Source organism: Littorina saxatilis, linkage group LG1 (genome assembly GCF_037325665.1).
Source record: "Littorina saxatilis isolate snail1 linkage group LG1, US_GU_Lsax_2.0, whole genome shotgun sequence".
Classification (NCBI taxonomy): Eukaryota; Metazoa; Mollusca; class Gastropoda; order Littorinimorpha; family Littorinidae; genus Littorina; species Littorina saxatilis.
Genome location: NC_090245.1, coordinates 56,929,354 through 56,946,531, shown reverse-complemented (window position 1 = coordinate 56,946,531; position 17,178 = coordinate 56,929,354). Strand labels below are relative to the sequence as shown.

The following is a 17,178-nucleotide window of genomic DNA, read 5'->3' as shown; positions in this document are numbered from 1 at the left end:
GGGGGGGGGGGGGGTAAATCAAACTAAATAGAAGATGTAATCTTGACCAAACAACGCTCAAACAAATTGAAAATTAAACATTGATATTATTTCATCTTATTATAAAAGATGACCACAAAAAAATGACAAGACTGGACAATTTTGGAATGTTAGCAGTCTATCTTTTTTTTTTTTTACTCACCAGGCCACAGATATCCTTGACAAACCACACTCTGCGAAGCCAGGGTGATGTGAGTCCAAGACATTTAAAGTAGGGAGTGCAGTCAATGGTAGTCACACCGTCTGGTACTGGCTTCTTGGCTTTGGGCGGCTTCAGTGGAATGTCTTCCAAGTATGTTTCTTGACCATGGTAGGGACTGTGGTGATGATGATCACTGTGAAAAACAAAAGGGTTAGCAGCTTGAACTAAAACCATGATGAAAGTCAAGTCTACTGAGCAACTATACATCTGTCACTTAAATTATTATTCACTGGCACTCATGCATTTGTGTGTAATTGCAAGTATGTATCAGAGAGAGAGTGTATGTTTGTGTGTGTGTGCATGTGTGTATTTCAGGGGAGGGGACTGCAGACATGAGTGTATCAGTACTATCACAACACGCATGCCCATACATCTTGTGTCTGATTCCTTTCTACCATAAAATTAAAAATATGTCTTCTAGAACTACAGTACAGTACAATATTTCGGTGTCACTTGCATTTCTTTTAGTTTCATACACAAAACTTAATTTGCTCCCCCAAAAAATCATGTGAATTATTCAATTAACAAACAGAAAGAATAGAAAAGAAGAAAATGGAGAGAAAAAACAAACTTGGGTGTAACAAACAAGGTAAGCAATCTACATACATACATGTACAGTATATCATTTTTTTTATTTTATGCATACCTTTTTCTAGGGACTCTGTGTACATGTGTGTGTTTGTGCATACATGTGTCACTCTGTCTGTGTGTATCTGTCTGTTGATATATATATGATATGTCTGCATATGATATCCCTGTACAGCTGAATGATCACCTGAACAGTCGATGAGCTTGGCCTGAACAAGATAATAATTAATATTGCTAATTTCATAACAAGATTGACTGGCACCTGTTCACCTCTACTACATGTTCTACTACTTTTTAGTACAACTACCAGTATAGCTATTGAACTGAGTCAAGTTTTGCTCTGTGAACCCCTCTGGCAAACTTAGTAATGGTAGATGGTATACATATACTGTATATAACGCACTGGCTGTATGCACTCGGAGTGTATACAGGGGTCAGAATCTAGTATACACTCCAGCGTTAACTTCCGGCCGCGAAGCAAATTTGCCATTCGACACCACTTTGCAATAGGAACGCAGAGCAGTTGAATATAACTACAAGAGTAAACCGAAAACAATCTGATGCTGCACAGCCTTTGCTGTATCGTAGAATACATTTTCGGGGTGTGCTTAAAAAAACAGACATTGAACCGCATCAACACACGGGGCGTCAGTCGATGCCGTTTTGCTTCACTTTCCATTCATGGTATCAAAGTACGCTGGGAACAAACACAGACAAAAACAAACACACACACACACACGAAACTGATGCTTCACGGCAGAGTTTGGAACACACTTGGAGTGTGTATCAACCTAGAAACGGTTGTATAATATGTGAATGTAGATTATTTGCCAACACTCAACACTCCGAAAAAGAGATAGCAGAAGTCAGACTGATTTTTCCTTGGCTACTTCCCAACGACTTGTTAGGGGGTATTTCATTGCATACAGATTTATAACAGAGCTTTTCATTGCCGGAGTGTATACAGACCCATCGATCCTGTATACGGAGTGCGTATAGCTTTTGCCTACATCAGTACATCATAGTATAGTATACAATCATACTATGTAATGATTCCTCATCAGCTTTATCAACTTTATCATAGACATACGTGGCTGTTTACTGTTTCCCCCTTTTATGGACAAGTAGGATTGCTGGTGTGCTGTTTCCAAAAGCCGAAGGAGAGCTTACTCGCCAAAGAAATAAACAGATTCATAAAATGTTATGAACATTTGGTGTCCGAAATGAAGTTGAGAGTTGACTTTCTTTCGTGATCCCCATTCTCTACATGATGTTTCCTCTACTTTCAGAAACTCCATTTCACACAAAATACATAATACTCACCCTCCACCATTCATCGTATTATCCATAGCTGTGTTTGGAATTCGATGCATTCATAACCTAGGAAAAATGGGTCGTATTTTGATCAAACTGTCCCTAGAAACAACACCATAACTTCACAGTGTACGCCGCCATAACAGCACCAACCGATGATGCAGCAAAATCTGAGCTCATCTTTGGATGACGAAATAAGCAGTTCCGGTTGGTTTTCGTTTTGCTTCCAGCATGGTTGATGTTAATTTGAGCGAAGCTGAGAAAACGTTCATTGTCCACGGGATTCAGGTAAGTACTGACTGACCGATATTCATTATTATTTTCATAAAAAGCTGGGAGGGGTTCATTTGGCCGCTTTTTTTCTCTTATTGTTCCTCTTTAAAAGTTTAATGTTATCTCTCTGGCAATCTCTCTCTCTCTCTCTCTCTCTCTTACTCTTAGTCTTAACAACATAAAGATGGCCTACGTTTGAAGGATGAATACATTGAACACCCATTGAATTGATTCATCTTAATTAAGACTTAATGTATTATATCTAACTTCCTGATATTATTTAATAATAGTATTAATACTTGATTTCATCAATTGATCAAATCACTTGGGTTGCAACTTGCATATATGTTTCTGTCAGATATGAAATGTGAAAAGGGTGGAACAGCCTGTTAATGAGTGTTATGCAGTGATTGAGCGTTTTGACGAACTGATGGGTATATATTCTTAAGGGCCATTTCCAGCTTGCATGCACCAATTGTGCATGGCGTGTTAATAACAAAACAAAGCCCTGTAGGCTGTATACAGATGTCTTTCAGTTTAAATCGAGCGCAAAGAGCATAATTGTAAAGTTATGATGTTGCGCTATATAAATGCTCATTTATTATTATTATTATTATGTGTATTCTTGTGTGAGCACATAAACCTCAAATTTCAGCTTAGCTATGCACTTGTAAGTAGCTGCACATGTACAGCTGGAGAGGATATCATTTTTTATGTTGATCAGTACTGGAACATTTATCTTCAGGACAATTTTCGTGAGGATGGGCGGAGCAATGAAGAATACCGACAAATGGACCTGGAGACTGGCCTAATGTCCAACACCAGTGGTTCAGCACGGCTGCGGCTGGTAAGAAATATACATCAGTGCATATATATATATATATACATATATATATTGCTACTGAATCAGCAGAAGACTAAAATTGTTTTCTTTGATATTTATTAAGCTGAGGCTGAAGTGATAGCTTTATTTCGGAGGCTTTTTTTTTTCGAACTACAGCTTAAAATAATGACAGTCGCGCATTTTAGCTGCATCGGGTTCCTATAATCTAAACCGATAAATACCCTGGTCTGCTATGGGAATCAAATTTGTTTGTGAAATAGCGTTATTTTTAAGTGATCTCCAAAACTACAGATGACATATATATTGCCAATAAGGTACCAATTGGAGACAGTGAACTTTCTTAGTGATTCCGAAAACGTGAGATGACATGCGGTAACAATTGGAGACTGTGAACTTTCTCAATCCAAAGTTCTTTGCTTGAACCCTTGAATTTCTGTTAACATTCCTAAGGACACCATGCATACATTATTTATAGAATTATTAAGTACTCATAAAAACAAAGTTCTTGCTAAAAGAGAAGGGTTACATAGCTGAACATAAGAAAGCAAAATGCAACACTTTCAATGGTATCGTTGCACTAGTCTGCTGTTAATTCCATCATTGCATGTGACATTAATGCTTTACAGACTCTGCATCGTCTAGTTAATTAAATTACAATTGAGGTGTGATTGACCATTTTTCTTACATACCTTTATGTTTTTGCTGTCATGTCAAATAACTTGTGCAATTTTAAGATTGATGTTTTGTTTCAACTGCACAGGCCAACACAGAAATCCTTGTTGGAGTAAAAGCTGAACTGGAAGAGCCCAAACCAGAGAAACCTGATGTGGGAAGATTGGAATTTTTCGTGGACTGGTATTTATGTTTCTTTCCTTTGTGGGTATATACTGTAGTGTAATTTGTATTGGGTAGAATCTGGCATGAGGCAGGTACATGTACAGTCCCCGGCGAAAGAAACGCAACTCATTCGCTCCCGCTGTCGCGAGTGATTTTTCGTCATTTTCAAATTGTCATAAAATATGAACCAGATAAAACCCCACTTTTTTGTTTCTAGTTATAGTTTGATCGTGTAGATCAGACACTTGGCCACAAATAACACCTGTTTTTTTAAAGAAATCATCACGTCGATTCTGTGCGAATAAGCTTTTGCCAAACAACTCTTTTTAACACTGTCTAAGTGATCTTTGCTCATTTATTTTAGTGTTAAACGCTTTGGCGAATAATTCTAATTAAATGAATTTCCTCCCCAAAAATTATTTTTTTGTAATTTTTTTTGCATTTTTACAATTTTCTCAGCATGTTGAAGAGACACGTTTGCCTGCAATCACGATTCGCTTGACCCCTACCCTGTTTAACACAATTTATGAACAAGTAAACGATAAAAACGATTAAATACTATACACTTGTCGTACAGCCAGTAAATTATCCTCTACGAATCTGTTTTTCTTTTTACATTTAGTCAAGTTTTGACTAAATGTTTTAACATAGAGGGGGAATCGAGACGAGGGTCGTGGTGTATGTGTGTGTGTGTGTATATGTGTGTGTGTGTGTGTGTGTGCGTGTAGAGCGATTCAGAGTAAACTACTGAACCGATCTTTATGAAATTTGACATGAGAGTTCCTGGGTATGATATCCCCAGACGTTTTTTTCATTTTTTCGATAAATGTCTGATGACGTCATATCTGGCTTTTTGTAAAAGTTGAGGCGGCACTGTCACACCCTCATTTTTCAATCAAATTGATTGAAATTTTGGCCAAGCAATCTTCGACGAAGGCCGGACTTCGGTATTGCATTTCAGCTTGGTGGCTTAAAAATTGATTGATGACTTTGGTCATTAAAAATCTGAAAATTGTAAAAAAAAAAAAAAATTTTATAAAACGATCCAAATTTACGTTCATCTAATTCTTCATCATTTTCTGATTCCAAAAACATATAAATATGTTATATTTGGATTAAAAACAAGCTCTGAAAATTAAAAAAATTAAAAATTATGATCAAAATTAAATTTTCAAAATCAATTTAAAAACACTTTCATCTTACCGACTGACCTGAGGTCACTCGTGCAAAAACAAGTAACGATCCCAACTGACCCAAATATAGTAGGTCACACCTGCAAAAACAATTAACGCGCCCACTGACGCCAGTAACATTTCCATGTGTTAGCTTCGACGAATAAAATTCAAACGCGAAACGACGCGTTCCCGGTTCAAAAACCAACAAACACCGAAAACTCCAAACTGTTTCCTTACCTTGCAAGTTGACACAATGATAAACAATCAAAATAGTCAATACACTTCAACTAACCTACAACTAAAACTTGTACACAGAAAGGTTAGAGAAAAATGAAAGCAAAGCAAAAGAGACAGTGCACCAACACGTCTTCACAGGACGAAAACCATTCGTTCAGTGACGTATTCCGCGTTCTATCTCACGTGACCCATTCCTCTCGGAATTGTGGGAGATAAAATTATTCCTTGTCGGTTCCTGATTCCAAAAACATATAGATATGATATGTTTGGATTCAAAACACGCTCAGAAAGTTAAAACGAAGAGAGGTACAGTAAAGCGTGCTATGAAGCACAGCGCAACCGCTACCGCGCCAAACAGGCTCGTCACTTTCACTGCCTTTTGCACTAGCGGCGGACTACGTTCAATTTCATTCTGTGAGTTCCACAGCTTGACTAAATGTAGTAATTTCGCCTTACGCGACTTGTTGATTTCTCTTATCTGGTTCATATTTTACGACAATTTGAAAATGACGAAAAATCACTCGCAACAGCGAGCACGAATGAGTTGCGTTTCTTTCGCCGGGGACTGCACATACGTATCATTGAAGGGGAGCCTGCACGCTGATTGTTGGTATTTTGTTTTGGGTTGTTTTTATAAGAATTTAAACTATATATACAGTCGAGACCGGATGTAAGAAAGTCGTCGGGACCCACTTTTTGTCTTTCATACATCCGGTCTTTACTAAATCCGGTTAACCGGATGTATGAAAATATTGTGGATTGACTTACATACATCCGGCCACGCGTCTGTTACTTGATAAAAGTAGGGTTTTTTTCATATCATTTTTGTATTTATTTGTTTTTTTATGTTTAAATGTTTTGATACATATCCTTGTTAGAAGAAAAGGTTTGTGAATAACAAGTGGAAAGGTATATGTACTTACATACACTGACACAGTCAGGACAACCGATAGAAAGAGCAACTGTTTTGTGTAAGGAACTGTTCTGCTTTGCATAAGGCCGTGCACTCTCCGCCCCCCCCCCCCCCCCCCCCCCCTGTCCCTCTGTGTGTGTGTGTGCGCGTACGTGCGTGCGCTCGCGCGCATGTGTGTGTGTGTTTGTGTGTGGCTCAACTGTATTGTGTGTGTTCCCTCCACAACCCTTTTGCGCTTTTGACAATGTTTTTGGTCGTGGAAACTTTGTAATGACCGTTGGCGTAGCAAATAACATTTTCTGAGTTCTCTCTCTCCCTCTCTCTCTCTCTCTCTCTCTCTCTCTCTCTCTCTCTCTCTCTCTCTCTCTCTCCAAAACGCACACATTTATAACACGCACACGACGGGCGCTGTGGCGTGGTGGTAAGACGTCGGCCTCTTAATCGGAAGGTCGAGGGTTCGAATCCCGGCCGCGGCCGCCTGGTGGGTTAAGTGTGGAGATTTTTCCGATCTCCCAGGTCAACTTATGTGCAGACCTGCTAGTGGCTTATCCCCTTCGTGTGTACACGCAAGCACAAGACCAAGTGCGCACGGAAAAGATCCTGTAATCCATGTCAGAGTTCGGTGGGTTATAGAAACACGAAAATACCCAGCATGCTTCCTCCGAAAGCGGCGTATGGCTGCCTAAATGGCGGGGTAAAAACGGTCATACACGTAAATTTCCACTCGTGCAAAAAACACGAGTGTACGTGGGAGTTTCAGCCCACGAACGAAGAAGAAGAAGAAGAAGAAGAAGATAACACGCACACACACACACGCGCGCGCACTGAATACAAAAAAGTGAGTTAAACTTAAAACCAGTTTAATGGATTAAAACAACAACAACAACATTAAAAAAAAACTGAGTCACACCCACGACCAATGCCTCTGGTTCTAATTGTACAAAAAAAATGCCTTCCTGGGCTATTATTGCTCTTCAGTCCAGTCCAGCAGCGCTTTGTCCACAGACGGCAGCTGAGAGCTCCGTGCCCGCTTGCTCGTCGTCACAGTATCGCCGCTTCCCTCTTGCCTGACGATATTTGTTCTTGTCTTTCATGATGTTCGACATCGTTGGCAGGGGGACACCTAAATCAATGGCCATCTGTGTTCGGGAATTGTGTGGACTGTCCTCTATTGCCTTTATGATTTTAAGGCGCCCAGACAATGTCAACACTCTACGTTTGCCTGTAGCTTTCGCTTTGCGGTCCGCCATTTTGCAAGTTCGAGTCGCTATGGAAGGGAAATTACTCTTACCACACTTTTGTGACTTGGGTCTACTTTCGTTTTCTTACAACCGGTCTTGCAACAACGCATTTGTGCTGCTCGGGACCAGAGATTTGCTTTCATACAACCGGACTTTTATACATCCGATTTTCATACAACCGGAAAATTCTGAGTAATAACAAAGAGTAGCTTCTGCCGGGATCCTGCCTACCTCTTTCATACATCCAGACTTTCATACATCCGGTGTTTTATACATCCGGTCTATACTGTATACCTTATAATGTGAGTGGTTAAAGGCATCAATTCCTAATACAGCAACAAAGAAACAAGGCTCACTTTTTATTTGAAGACAGCACCTATTAAGAGACTGAGGCTAAGCAAGACATGTTGGACTTCATCGCTGAAAATAATCAAGGGAAAGTCAAATTGGGAATTCAAAATCAGCATCGACTCTTTTGGATTCCTGAATCATACTAAATTGATCAGTGTCACCCAATTAGATGTCCTCGTAAATTCCTAGATCTCTTCTGTATCTCCACTGCTGAATCATCTCCACTGGCTTCCAGTCAACAGAGAATACAGTACAAGCTGGGCACTCTCGCTTTCAACTACTTTCATGGCACCCTCCCTCCTTACTTGTCATCAAAACTGACAAAGTACTCTCCAACTAGGTCCCTGAGGTCCTCATCCCAGCTGCTCCTCACAGTCCCTAGAGCCGTACACTAAAATCAGCTGGACAAAGATCATTCAGATATCAAGTCCCTACACTCTGGAACTCACTTCCCCTAGCGGTCCGCCAGTCTCCTTCACTACCATCATTTAAGATTAAACTGAAGACTCACCTGTACAAATCTGCCTTTTACTAAAATGAACAAAGTAATTAGGACATTGAAGCTGTGGTGTAATGTGTGCATGTGACTTGTGAGTGAATGTGCTGAATGATAAGTTTGCTTGTTGACTAGTTCAGTAGTTGTTAGTTGTTTAACCTTTGCCGTGCTTCCTGGGTTCACCTGTACCCAGAGACACACTAAAATCATTGTAACTCTGGAACCATTAAAGGTATCGTTTTGAAATTTTAAGTATCTCTCACACACCTAATTTGCTCTCTGTCTGCAAATTTTTAGTGTGTACATGACAAAACATCAGAATTAATTGATTATGATAATTTACATAAACACTACCGATGGCGCGGGTTCACACATACCCATACTTTTAAAGAGTAGTAGTGATTGTAACTATCCCTCTGCCGACGGCGCGGGTTCTGCTACACCCATAATTACCAAAGCGGCGGAACAGTGTCTGTCTGCCTGTTTGTCTCCAAGAGACTGTCTGTCTCTCTGTTTGTCTGTCCGTATCTCTCTGTCTGTATGTCTGTTGTCAGTTGCTCTGTCTGTCTGTCTGTCTGTCTGTCTATCCGTCTATCTGTCTATCTGACTGTCTGTCTCTGTCTCTTTCTCTCTCTGTCTGTCTGTCTCTCTGTCTGTCTCTCTCTCTGTCTCTCTCTCTCAGTCTCTCTCTCTTAGTCTCTCTCTCTGTCTCTCTCTCTTAGTCTCTCTCTCTCTGTCTCTCTTTCTTAGTCTCTCTCTCTCTCTCTCTCTCTTTCTTAGTCTCTCTCTCTCTCTTTCTTAGTCTCTCTCTCTCTCTTAGTCTCTCTCTCTCAGTCTTTTTTAGTCTCTCGCTCTCTCTCTTTCTTAGTCTCTCTTTCTCTTTCTTAGTCTCTCTCTCTCTCTCTTTCTTAGTCTCTCTCTCTCTTTCTTAGTCTCTCTCTCTCTCTCTTAGTCTCTCTCTCTTTCTTAGTCTCTCTCTCTCTCTCTTAGTCTCTCTTTCTTAGTCTCTCTTTCTCTCTCTCTTTCTTAGTCTCTCTCTCTCTCTCTTTCTTAGTCTCTCTCTCTCTCTTTTTTAGTCTCTCTCTCTCTCTTTCTTAGTCTCTCTCTCTCTCTCTTTCTTAGTCTCTCTCTCTCTTTCTTAGTCTCTCTCTCTCTTTCTTAGTCTCTCTCTCTCTTTCTTAGTCTCTCTCTCTCTCTCTCTTAGTCTCTCTCTCTTTCTTAGTCTCTCTCTCTCTCTCTTAGTCTCTCTCTCTCTTTCTTAGTCTCTCTTTCTCTCTCTCTTTCTTAGTCTCTCTCTCTCTCTCTTTCTTAGTCTCTCTCTCTCTCTTTTTTAGTCTCTCTCTCTCTCTTTCTTAGTCTCTCTCTCTCTCTGTGTCTTAGTCTCTCTCTCTTTCTTAGTCTCTCTCTCTCTCTCTCTCTCTTAGTCTCTCTCTTTCTTTCTTAGTCTCTCTCTCTCTCTCTTAGTCTCTCTCTCTTTCTTAGTCTCTCTCTCTCTCTCTCTCTCTTAGTCTCTCTCTCTCTCTCTTTTTTAGTCTCTCTCTCTTTTTTAGTCTCTCTCTCTCTCTCTCTCTTAGTCTCTCTCTCTCTCTTTCTTAGTCTCTCTCTCTCTCTCTTTAGTCTCTCTCTCTCTCTTTCTTAGTCTCTCTCTTTCTTAGTCTCTCTCTCTCTTTCTTAGTCTCTCTCTCTTTCTTTGTCTCTCTTAGTCTCTCTCTCTCTCTTTCTTAGTCTCTCTCTCTCTCTCTTAGTCTCTCTCTCTTTCTTAGTCTCTCTCTCTCTCTCTCTTAGTCTCTCTCTCTCTCTCTCTTTTTAGTCTCTCTCTCTCTTTTTTAGTCTCTCTCTCTCTTTTTTAGTCTCTCTCTCTCTCTTTCTTAGTCTCTCTCTCTCTCTCTTAGTCTCTCTCTCTTTCTTAGTCTCTCTTTCTCTCTCTTAGTCTCTCTCTCTTTCTTAGTCTCTCTCTCTCTCTTTTTTAGTCTCTCTCTCTCTTTCTTAGTCTCTCTCTCTCTCTCTTTCTTAGTCTCTCTCTCTCTTTCTTAGTCTCTCTCTCTTTCTTAGTCTCTCTCTCTCTCTTTCTTAGTCTCTCTCTCTCTCTTTCTTAGTCTCTCTCTCTCTCTTTCTTAGTCTCTCTCTCTTTCTTAGTCTCCCTCTCTCTCTTTCTTAGTCTGTCTCTCTCTCTTTCTTAGTCTCTCTCTCTCTCTTTCTTAGTCTCTCTCTCTCTTTCTTAGTCTCTCTCTCTCTTTCTTAGTCTCTCTCTCTCTTTCTTAGTCTCTCTCTCTCTCTTTATTTGTCTCTCTCTCTCTTTATTTGTCTCTCTCTCTCTATCTTTCTTAGTCTATCTCTCTCTTTCTTAGTATCTCTCTCTCTCTCTCTCTTTCTTAGTCTCTCTCTCTCTCTCTTTCTTAGTCTCTCTCTCTTTCTTAGTCTCTCTCTCTCTTTCTTAGTCTGTCTCTCTTTCTTAGTCTCTCTCTCTCTCTCTTTCTTAGTCTCTCTCTCTTTTTAGTCTCTCTCTCTCTCTTTCTTAGTCTCCCTCTCTCTCTCTCTCTTTCTTAGTCTCTCACTCTCTTTCTTAGACTCTCTCTCTCTCTTTCTTAGTCTCTCTCTCTCTCTCTCTCTTTCTTAGTCTCTCTCTCTCTTTCTTAATCTCTCTCTCTCTCTTTCTTAGTCTCTCTCTCTCTTTCTTAGTCTCTCTCTCTCTCTCTCTCTCTTTCTTAGTCTCTCAGTCTCTCTCAGTCTCTCCCTCCCCCTTTCCCTCCCCCTCTCTCTTCCCTGCAAGAGGTCGGTGAAGGGAGAAACTCGATGCAACCACTGAAGTAGCGCAGTGGGTTTCCCTGAACCCACCCCGTCGTTAGAGAAATAAACGGTAAAAACCCTCTTTCAAATGTATGGGTTCAGACAAACCCGCATCGTCGTTAGAGGAATAAACGGTAAAAACCCTCTTTCAAATGTATGGGTTCAGACAAACCCGCATCGTCGGGAGTGTGTAGTCAAAAGCGGCATCCGGCAAAGGTTAATGTGTTGCCCCACAGTCTATGTTACATCTTCGTTTTGTTTTTAGATCTGTACGCTTTGATGTGAGTTCTGTTTTATTGACTTTTTATGTGTAACTATGTGTCTATTACTTATCTTACGTGGGTTTTTTTTCTGTTTTTTTCTCTCATCTTTTTCAAAACAATTTTTCGAGATTATTTTACATAACTATAAGTGGTCGTTGACTATGAATTGTTTTTAATGCTTGTATGTTATTTTTTACCAAAAACCTTTTTATGTAAAATGTTAAATTTTAATGTCTAATGTAAAGCGCCATGAGACTGCCATTCGGCGGTGAACAGCGCTATAAAAGAATGTTTTATTATTATTATTATCATTGTAGTTAGTTTGAAAATTGAACGAAAATCTTGACGTCACAAATTTGGGAGCGAAGTGAAAATAGGTACATTTTTATTGACCACCTTATATGCTTTCTTAAACAAAGCTAGAAGGTGATTTGGGCTAGGGTTGGATTGATTAATTTCACAGTAGGAATTGTTGGGAAAAAGTAAGATAAACAGAAAATATACAAGCTTTTCTTTTGCGCAGCTCTGCAAATGCAGCACCAGAGTTTGAGGGACGAGGGGGAGAAGAACTTGCCACAGAGATGATGAATCTGTTGTACCGAGCTTACAGTGCAAGTACTGTACTGGATGTGTCATCTCTCTGTCTGCAGTCTGGAAAACTTTGCTGGGTTCTCTATGTTGATGTGTTGGTAGGTAAAACAGTACAATGAGTTTGTTGTAAAGCAAACACTTTTGATAAAGGGTAAAACTGATTGCAAGGAACAGTAACTGAGTAAGGGGTTGCTTCTCTTTTGTTATAACTTTGAATTTGTAATCAAGCACCATAATTACTACCATAAATTCAGTACAAAGAAAAAGATTGTTACTCATACAATTTTGCACCATTGTGTGTATGTGTATCTGCTTCAAATTTACATATCACTCCAGGATAAATTATCTCACTCATTGCGTTGTTATTTTCTTTCAGTTGCTGGAGTGTGGGGGCAACCTGTTTGATGCTGCGTCAATAGCTGTGAAAGCTGCTCTCTTCAACACAAAGTAAGCTATCAATCTTGTTTGAGGGAGTCTGGCAAAAGATAGTTGAGATCTTGATACAGTTATTTGGATAGACTCACCATGAACCTATTTCGAGCCTTTTAATTAGAAGTTATTGTATATTTGTGTTTTTAAATGTATGCTGCTAACAGTCTACTTGTCTAAACAAAGAATGCATGAGAACGGAAGTGTGTGTTTGAATTATGGTACAGTATTTGTTGGGGTGTGTATGTGTGAAATCCATCCTGCCGTGTGCTATATGAGCAGCAGAAGCTTTTTCACTGTCATAAAGTCGCTCTTCTTCCCTTCATCATTTGAAAGTCTAAGAAACTTTAAGGAGGGGGTTTGTTCGTTTGTTTGTAGAAGTATCAGCTTTTCAAACTCCTAGGCTAGTAGAATTACACAAAACAACAATTATGTACAGCTGTGAAGAAAGAAAAGAAAACAAGGCAAAGATAGAAGTGAAGATGATCAAGCATGCTTTCATGAATCAGGGGTGGGACTCTCTTGTGATGAAAAAAGAGGAAATCCCTTTTTTCTAGGGGGGTTCAGGGGCATGCTCCCCCGTTTTTTTCTAAATGGTACATTAAAATCTGTGCAATCTGGTGCATTCTGAGACTAAAATTCAACTTGTTTGGATTAGGTAAAAAAGACATTCTCCTCATTCCCTCCCCCCCCCCCCCCCCCCCCCCCCCCCCAAAATAAAATTCCCAACCAAACATAAAAAACACTTTCACACAAGAATGGTATCATTGTAACAGTGCATATTTACGTAATGAACCATGTATCCATAATCCAATACTGGCAATAGTATGATCCAAGTGACACCCCAATGCATTGAAGCTCAACATGACTATTAGTTATCAGGAGTTTTCAGTCAGCACAATTAACTCTCAAGCCTCCAGTGTTCTGTTACATCTTCACTTCTCTCCATATCAATCAGTCAACAAGTTATAAATACTGTGATGAAATGGGACGCGGAATTCGTAAGTTGTGTCCGCGGAAATCTGCGGATTTGCGGAAAAGTCCCACCCCTGACGAATGAACATGGTCTTTGCTTTGATTGCAGAATCCCCAGTGTGAAAGTAAGACAGGAGGAGGGAGAGGAAACAGAGCTTGAGGTGTCGGATGACCCCTATGATGTCAGGCGTCTGGATGTGTCCGCAGCCCCCACTGTTCTCACACTTAGCAAGGTCAGAATATGAAAGATACCTAAGCGAATATGTTAAAGGCACAGTAAGCCTCCTGTAAACAGGGGTGTTGCTAGACATTTTCATGTTGGGACATTTGGCCGAAACTGTCAGAAAGTTTTAGGACATTTTGGAAAATGTTCGGCTATTATTTTGGCTCATCGAAAGTCACCGCAACATTGAAGCACAAGACTATCAAGAAGGGAACACCAATACATACAATCATTGTCTTAGGAACACATATTACAGGGGCGAAGCAGTTAAGCCAGAGGGGGGGGGGGGGGGGGGTTACAACCTGGGGTCCAGGGTCCCTTGGAGCAAAGCCCCCCTGAAGCTGAAGAATTGTAGCTATTTTATACACAATTTGCGGCTTATCCTTGATTTTAAACATGATCAACTGGTGTCAGCAGCCACTTATTATTTCTTTTAAAGTTAGTATTAAATAATGGCAATTTATCTTCACTGATATCTGCTCCCGACATCATATAGTATGGTTAGAAGGAAGACATGTCACATACTGTGACAATAAAACAATTAACTCTTCCCCTGGCTTTACGGACAGAAAAAAAAAATCACAAACAGAAAATGTTTTTGTGGTTTGTTTTTTTGTACAGCCGGGGGGTGGGTCCAGAACCCCTGTAATACCCCCCTTCTAACGACACCCCTGGTAAACCATCATAGATTCTGTTTGGCTTTTACACACAGTACAAACACCCTTTCATTTAAACACTCACCGCTTGAGAACATCCTAGGTGCCCTCCGTAAAGAGCGAGCAATTTTCAAAGAATTTATTTTTGCGTGGTTTATCTTACCCCTGAACCATCGTGAACCCGTTTGATCCAGTTTCCCTTTTTCACAATGTTGTCGTCAGTTTGTAATTCGCTGTGAGATTATCTGCAATAGCACGTTATTATGTACCTCTGACTATGCACGAAACAAACAGCTGTGGTTCACAAGAACTCTAGCGATGGCTTTTGACTGTTCAAAGGAACTGGCGATAGGCATAAACCGTCGTCTGCTACGAGAACCACGACCTTGCGTGACCCTGCTTCCGGGCTTTTCTTTTTTCAAACTTTCAAAACTTCGAATTGTACTGATCTTGTCTTGATGAAAAAAGAATTCTTTTATGATTTAAGAATGTTTGTGTAACAAGCTGTCAATTTATTATTTAGATTTTAAAAGTTAGGTCTAGCGCCAAAACGCACCACGGTCCGATTGTGTGCGGAGACAATCCGCAAAATTAATTCTTTGAAAATTGCTCGCTCTTTACGTAGGGCACCTAGGATGCTCCCGTTCGGTGAGCGTTCAAATGGAAGGGTGTTTGTACTGTGTGTAAAAGCCTGACAGTATCTGTGATGGTTTACGGGAGGCGCACTGTGCCTTTAAACATAATGAGAACTGATGTTGATTTGCCAAGGCATTTACACGTGCTTTATGAGCACCCCTCTGCTTGAATATATATCAGGGGTGGGACTTTTCCGTGAATCCGTGGATTTCCGTGGACACAACTTACGAATTCCGCTGGAGTAATCTATTTTTCCGCGTCCCATTTCATCACAGTATCTATAACTTGTTGACTGAATGATATGGAGAGAAGTGAAGATGGAACAGAACACTGGAGGCTTGAGAGTTAAATTGTGCTGACTGAAAACTCCTGATAACAAATAGTCATTTTGAGCTTCAATGCATTGAATCATACTATTGCCAGTATTGGATTATGGATACATGGTTCATTACGTAAGTATGCATCATTACAATGTTACCATTGTTGTGTGAATTTTTTTATTTTTTATGGGGGGGTGAGGAGAATGTCTTTTTTTACCTACCTAATCCAAACGAGTTGTCAGTTGAATTTTACTCTCAGAATGCACCAGATTGTACAGATTTTAATGTACCGTACCATTTAACACATTTTCGGGGGAGCATGCCCCCGAACCCCCCTAGAAAAAAGGTATTTCCTCTTTTTTCATCACAAGAGAGTCCCACCCCTGATATATACAAAGTCAACAGATAGGCTGCTTTCTGTGGAGAAAACGGTTGTTGTTTTTGTTTTTTAACAGAATTAATATTTATATTTTGTACATGTACAAGTGGAAACCATTTTTGTTAGTTTATTTTTTTGTTAAGCTGCACATGGGCTTTTTAAACAATTGAAGTGCTTGCTTCCTCAAATGCTGTATTCTTTTTAAACCTGTTCTTGTGTGGATATACAGTTATGGATTCATCATTAGATCATTGCACAGGAGCACACAGTGTGCAACAGGAAATTGGAATTGTGTTTGCATGGATAGTAAGGGAAACTTCTGAGAATTGTCATCAAAGTAGATTGGTATTTAAACATGAACTGTTGATCACGTGAGCATGAGTTCATATGTCTAGCCTGTCACAACTCCAAATATCATGATTTTCAATACCCATTTCAATTAACCAATAAATCTTTTTCTTTCTGTTACATTTTTAAAAAGTTGGCAAAGTGAGTTTATGGGCTGTTGTTCAATTCTTGTAAGCAAGGAACTTTCTTTCTTATTTATTTCAGAGAAAGAAATCTGAAAGGATTAACAATATATAATTACAATCATTTCACTACCTGTTGTTTATTGTGTTTAGATTGGCCACAATCACATCGTGGATGCATCACAGAAAGAGGAAGCATGCTGCCTGGCTCGTCTCATGATGGCTGTCACCGCCTCAGGATCTGTCACCGCCACAGTGAAGGAAGGTCGTGGATCACTGGACCCCGACAGTATTACAGAGATGATGCAGGTAAAAACAGAGTTTGCAAATCTGCAAGTGTAAGTGGCCATTCCCACATGCAACTTACTATTTTGAGTGTAGTATAGTTCACAACAAAATCTGTTTGAAATACAAATATTTTCCCTTGTGTGTGTGTGCGTTTAAATCCTAGATACAAAAAGGGGGCGGGGGGTCTTTGTTTAGTCTGTATCGGTCTTTTTAAAAAATGTAAAAAAATGATTGCATTTGTGCAAAATACTGGACCTTTTAGTTAAAGAATTACTTCCCCTGTATTCACAATGCAGCTTTCTAGTTTCCTGCATGCCTTGGCGTGTGTGTGTCCAGTAAGATGGATAAAAATTAAATTTAAACTCTTGTTTCTTTAGTTTTCTATAAAATAGTTTTAAGGAGATATACCCCTCAGGAACTTTTTCCTTACATGATACTGTTACATTTGTTGTGTGTTTGTTATTTTTACAGGTTGGCAAGAGGGTCGGCAAAGCAGTCAATGAGAAACTTCTGGAGACACTAAAAGAAGAAGAGCAAAAGGGACTAAAACGCAAAACTGTTGGATTCCTAAGATAGCATATTATGCCTAGTTTTTGTGTTCAACTAAACTTGTGTATTTTCAGTTTTGTTAATAAAATAAGAAAATCTTAA

The 17,178-nt window shown here is 39.7% G+C and overlaps 2 protein-coding genes across 2 annotated transcripts in view; one reads left to right on the top strand and one right to left on the bottom strand.

Moving 5' to 3' along the window:
* Positions 1-2,336, bottom strand: part of LOC138974983 (palmitoyltransferase ZDHHC3-like) — a 22,440-nt gene extending 20,104 nt beyond the window's left edge. The window contains exons 1-2 of the mRNA XM_070347653.1: positions 2,153-2,336; positions 182-374 (exon numbers count right to left, since the gene is read on the bottom strand). Of these exons, the coding sequence (XP_070203754.1) occupies positions 182-374; positions 2,153-2,202 (243 nt within the window). The 5' untranslated portion in view covers positions 2,203-2,336. The remainder of the gene's footprint in view (positions 1-181; positions 375-2,152) is intronic.
* On the top strand, positions 2,291-17,178 carry LOC138974999 (exosome complex component RRP42-like). The gene is made up of 8 exons (XM_070347654.1): positions 2,291-2,431; positions 3,162-3,263; positions 4,021-4,115; positions 12,084-12,249; positions 12,528-12,598; positions 13,665-13,788; positions 16,393-16,548; positions 16,999-17,178. Exons 1-8 carry the CDS (start codon positions 2,375-2,377, stop codon positions 17,101-17,103), a joined length of 876 nt encoding a protein of 291 aa, XP_070203755.1. The 5' UTR covers positions 2,291-2,374; the 3' UTR covers positions 17,104-17,178.

Bases quoted from the DNA above. Each gene is read 5' to 3' on its own strand.
- LOC138974999 (XM_070347654.1), top strand. From the start codon at position 2,375: ATGGTTGATGTTAATTTGAGCGAAGCTGAGAAAACGTTCATTGTCCAC. The intron at 13,789-16,392 runs GTCAGAATATGA...TATTGTGTTTAG, and splicing joins CTGTTCTCACACTTAGCAAG to ATTGGCCACAATCACATCGT. The intron at 16,549-16,998 runs GTAAAAACAGAG...TTATTTTTACAG, and splicing joins GTATTACAGAGATGATGCAG to GTTGGCAAGAGGGTCGGCAA.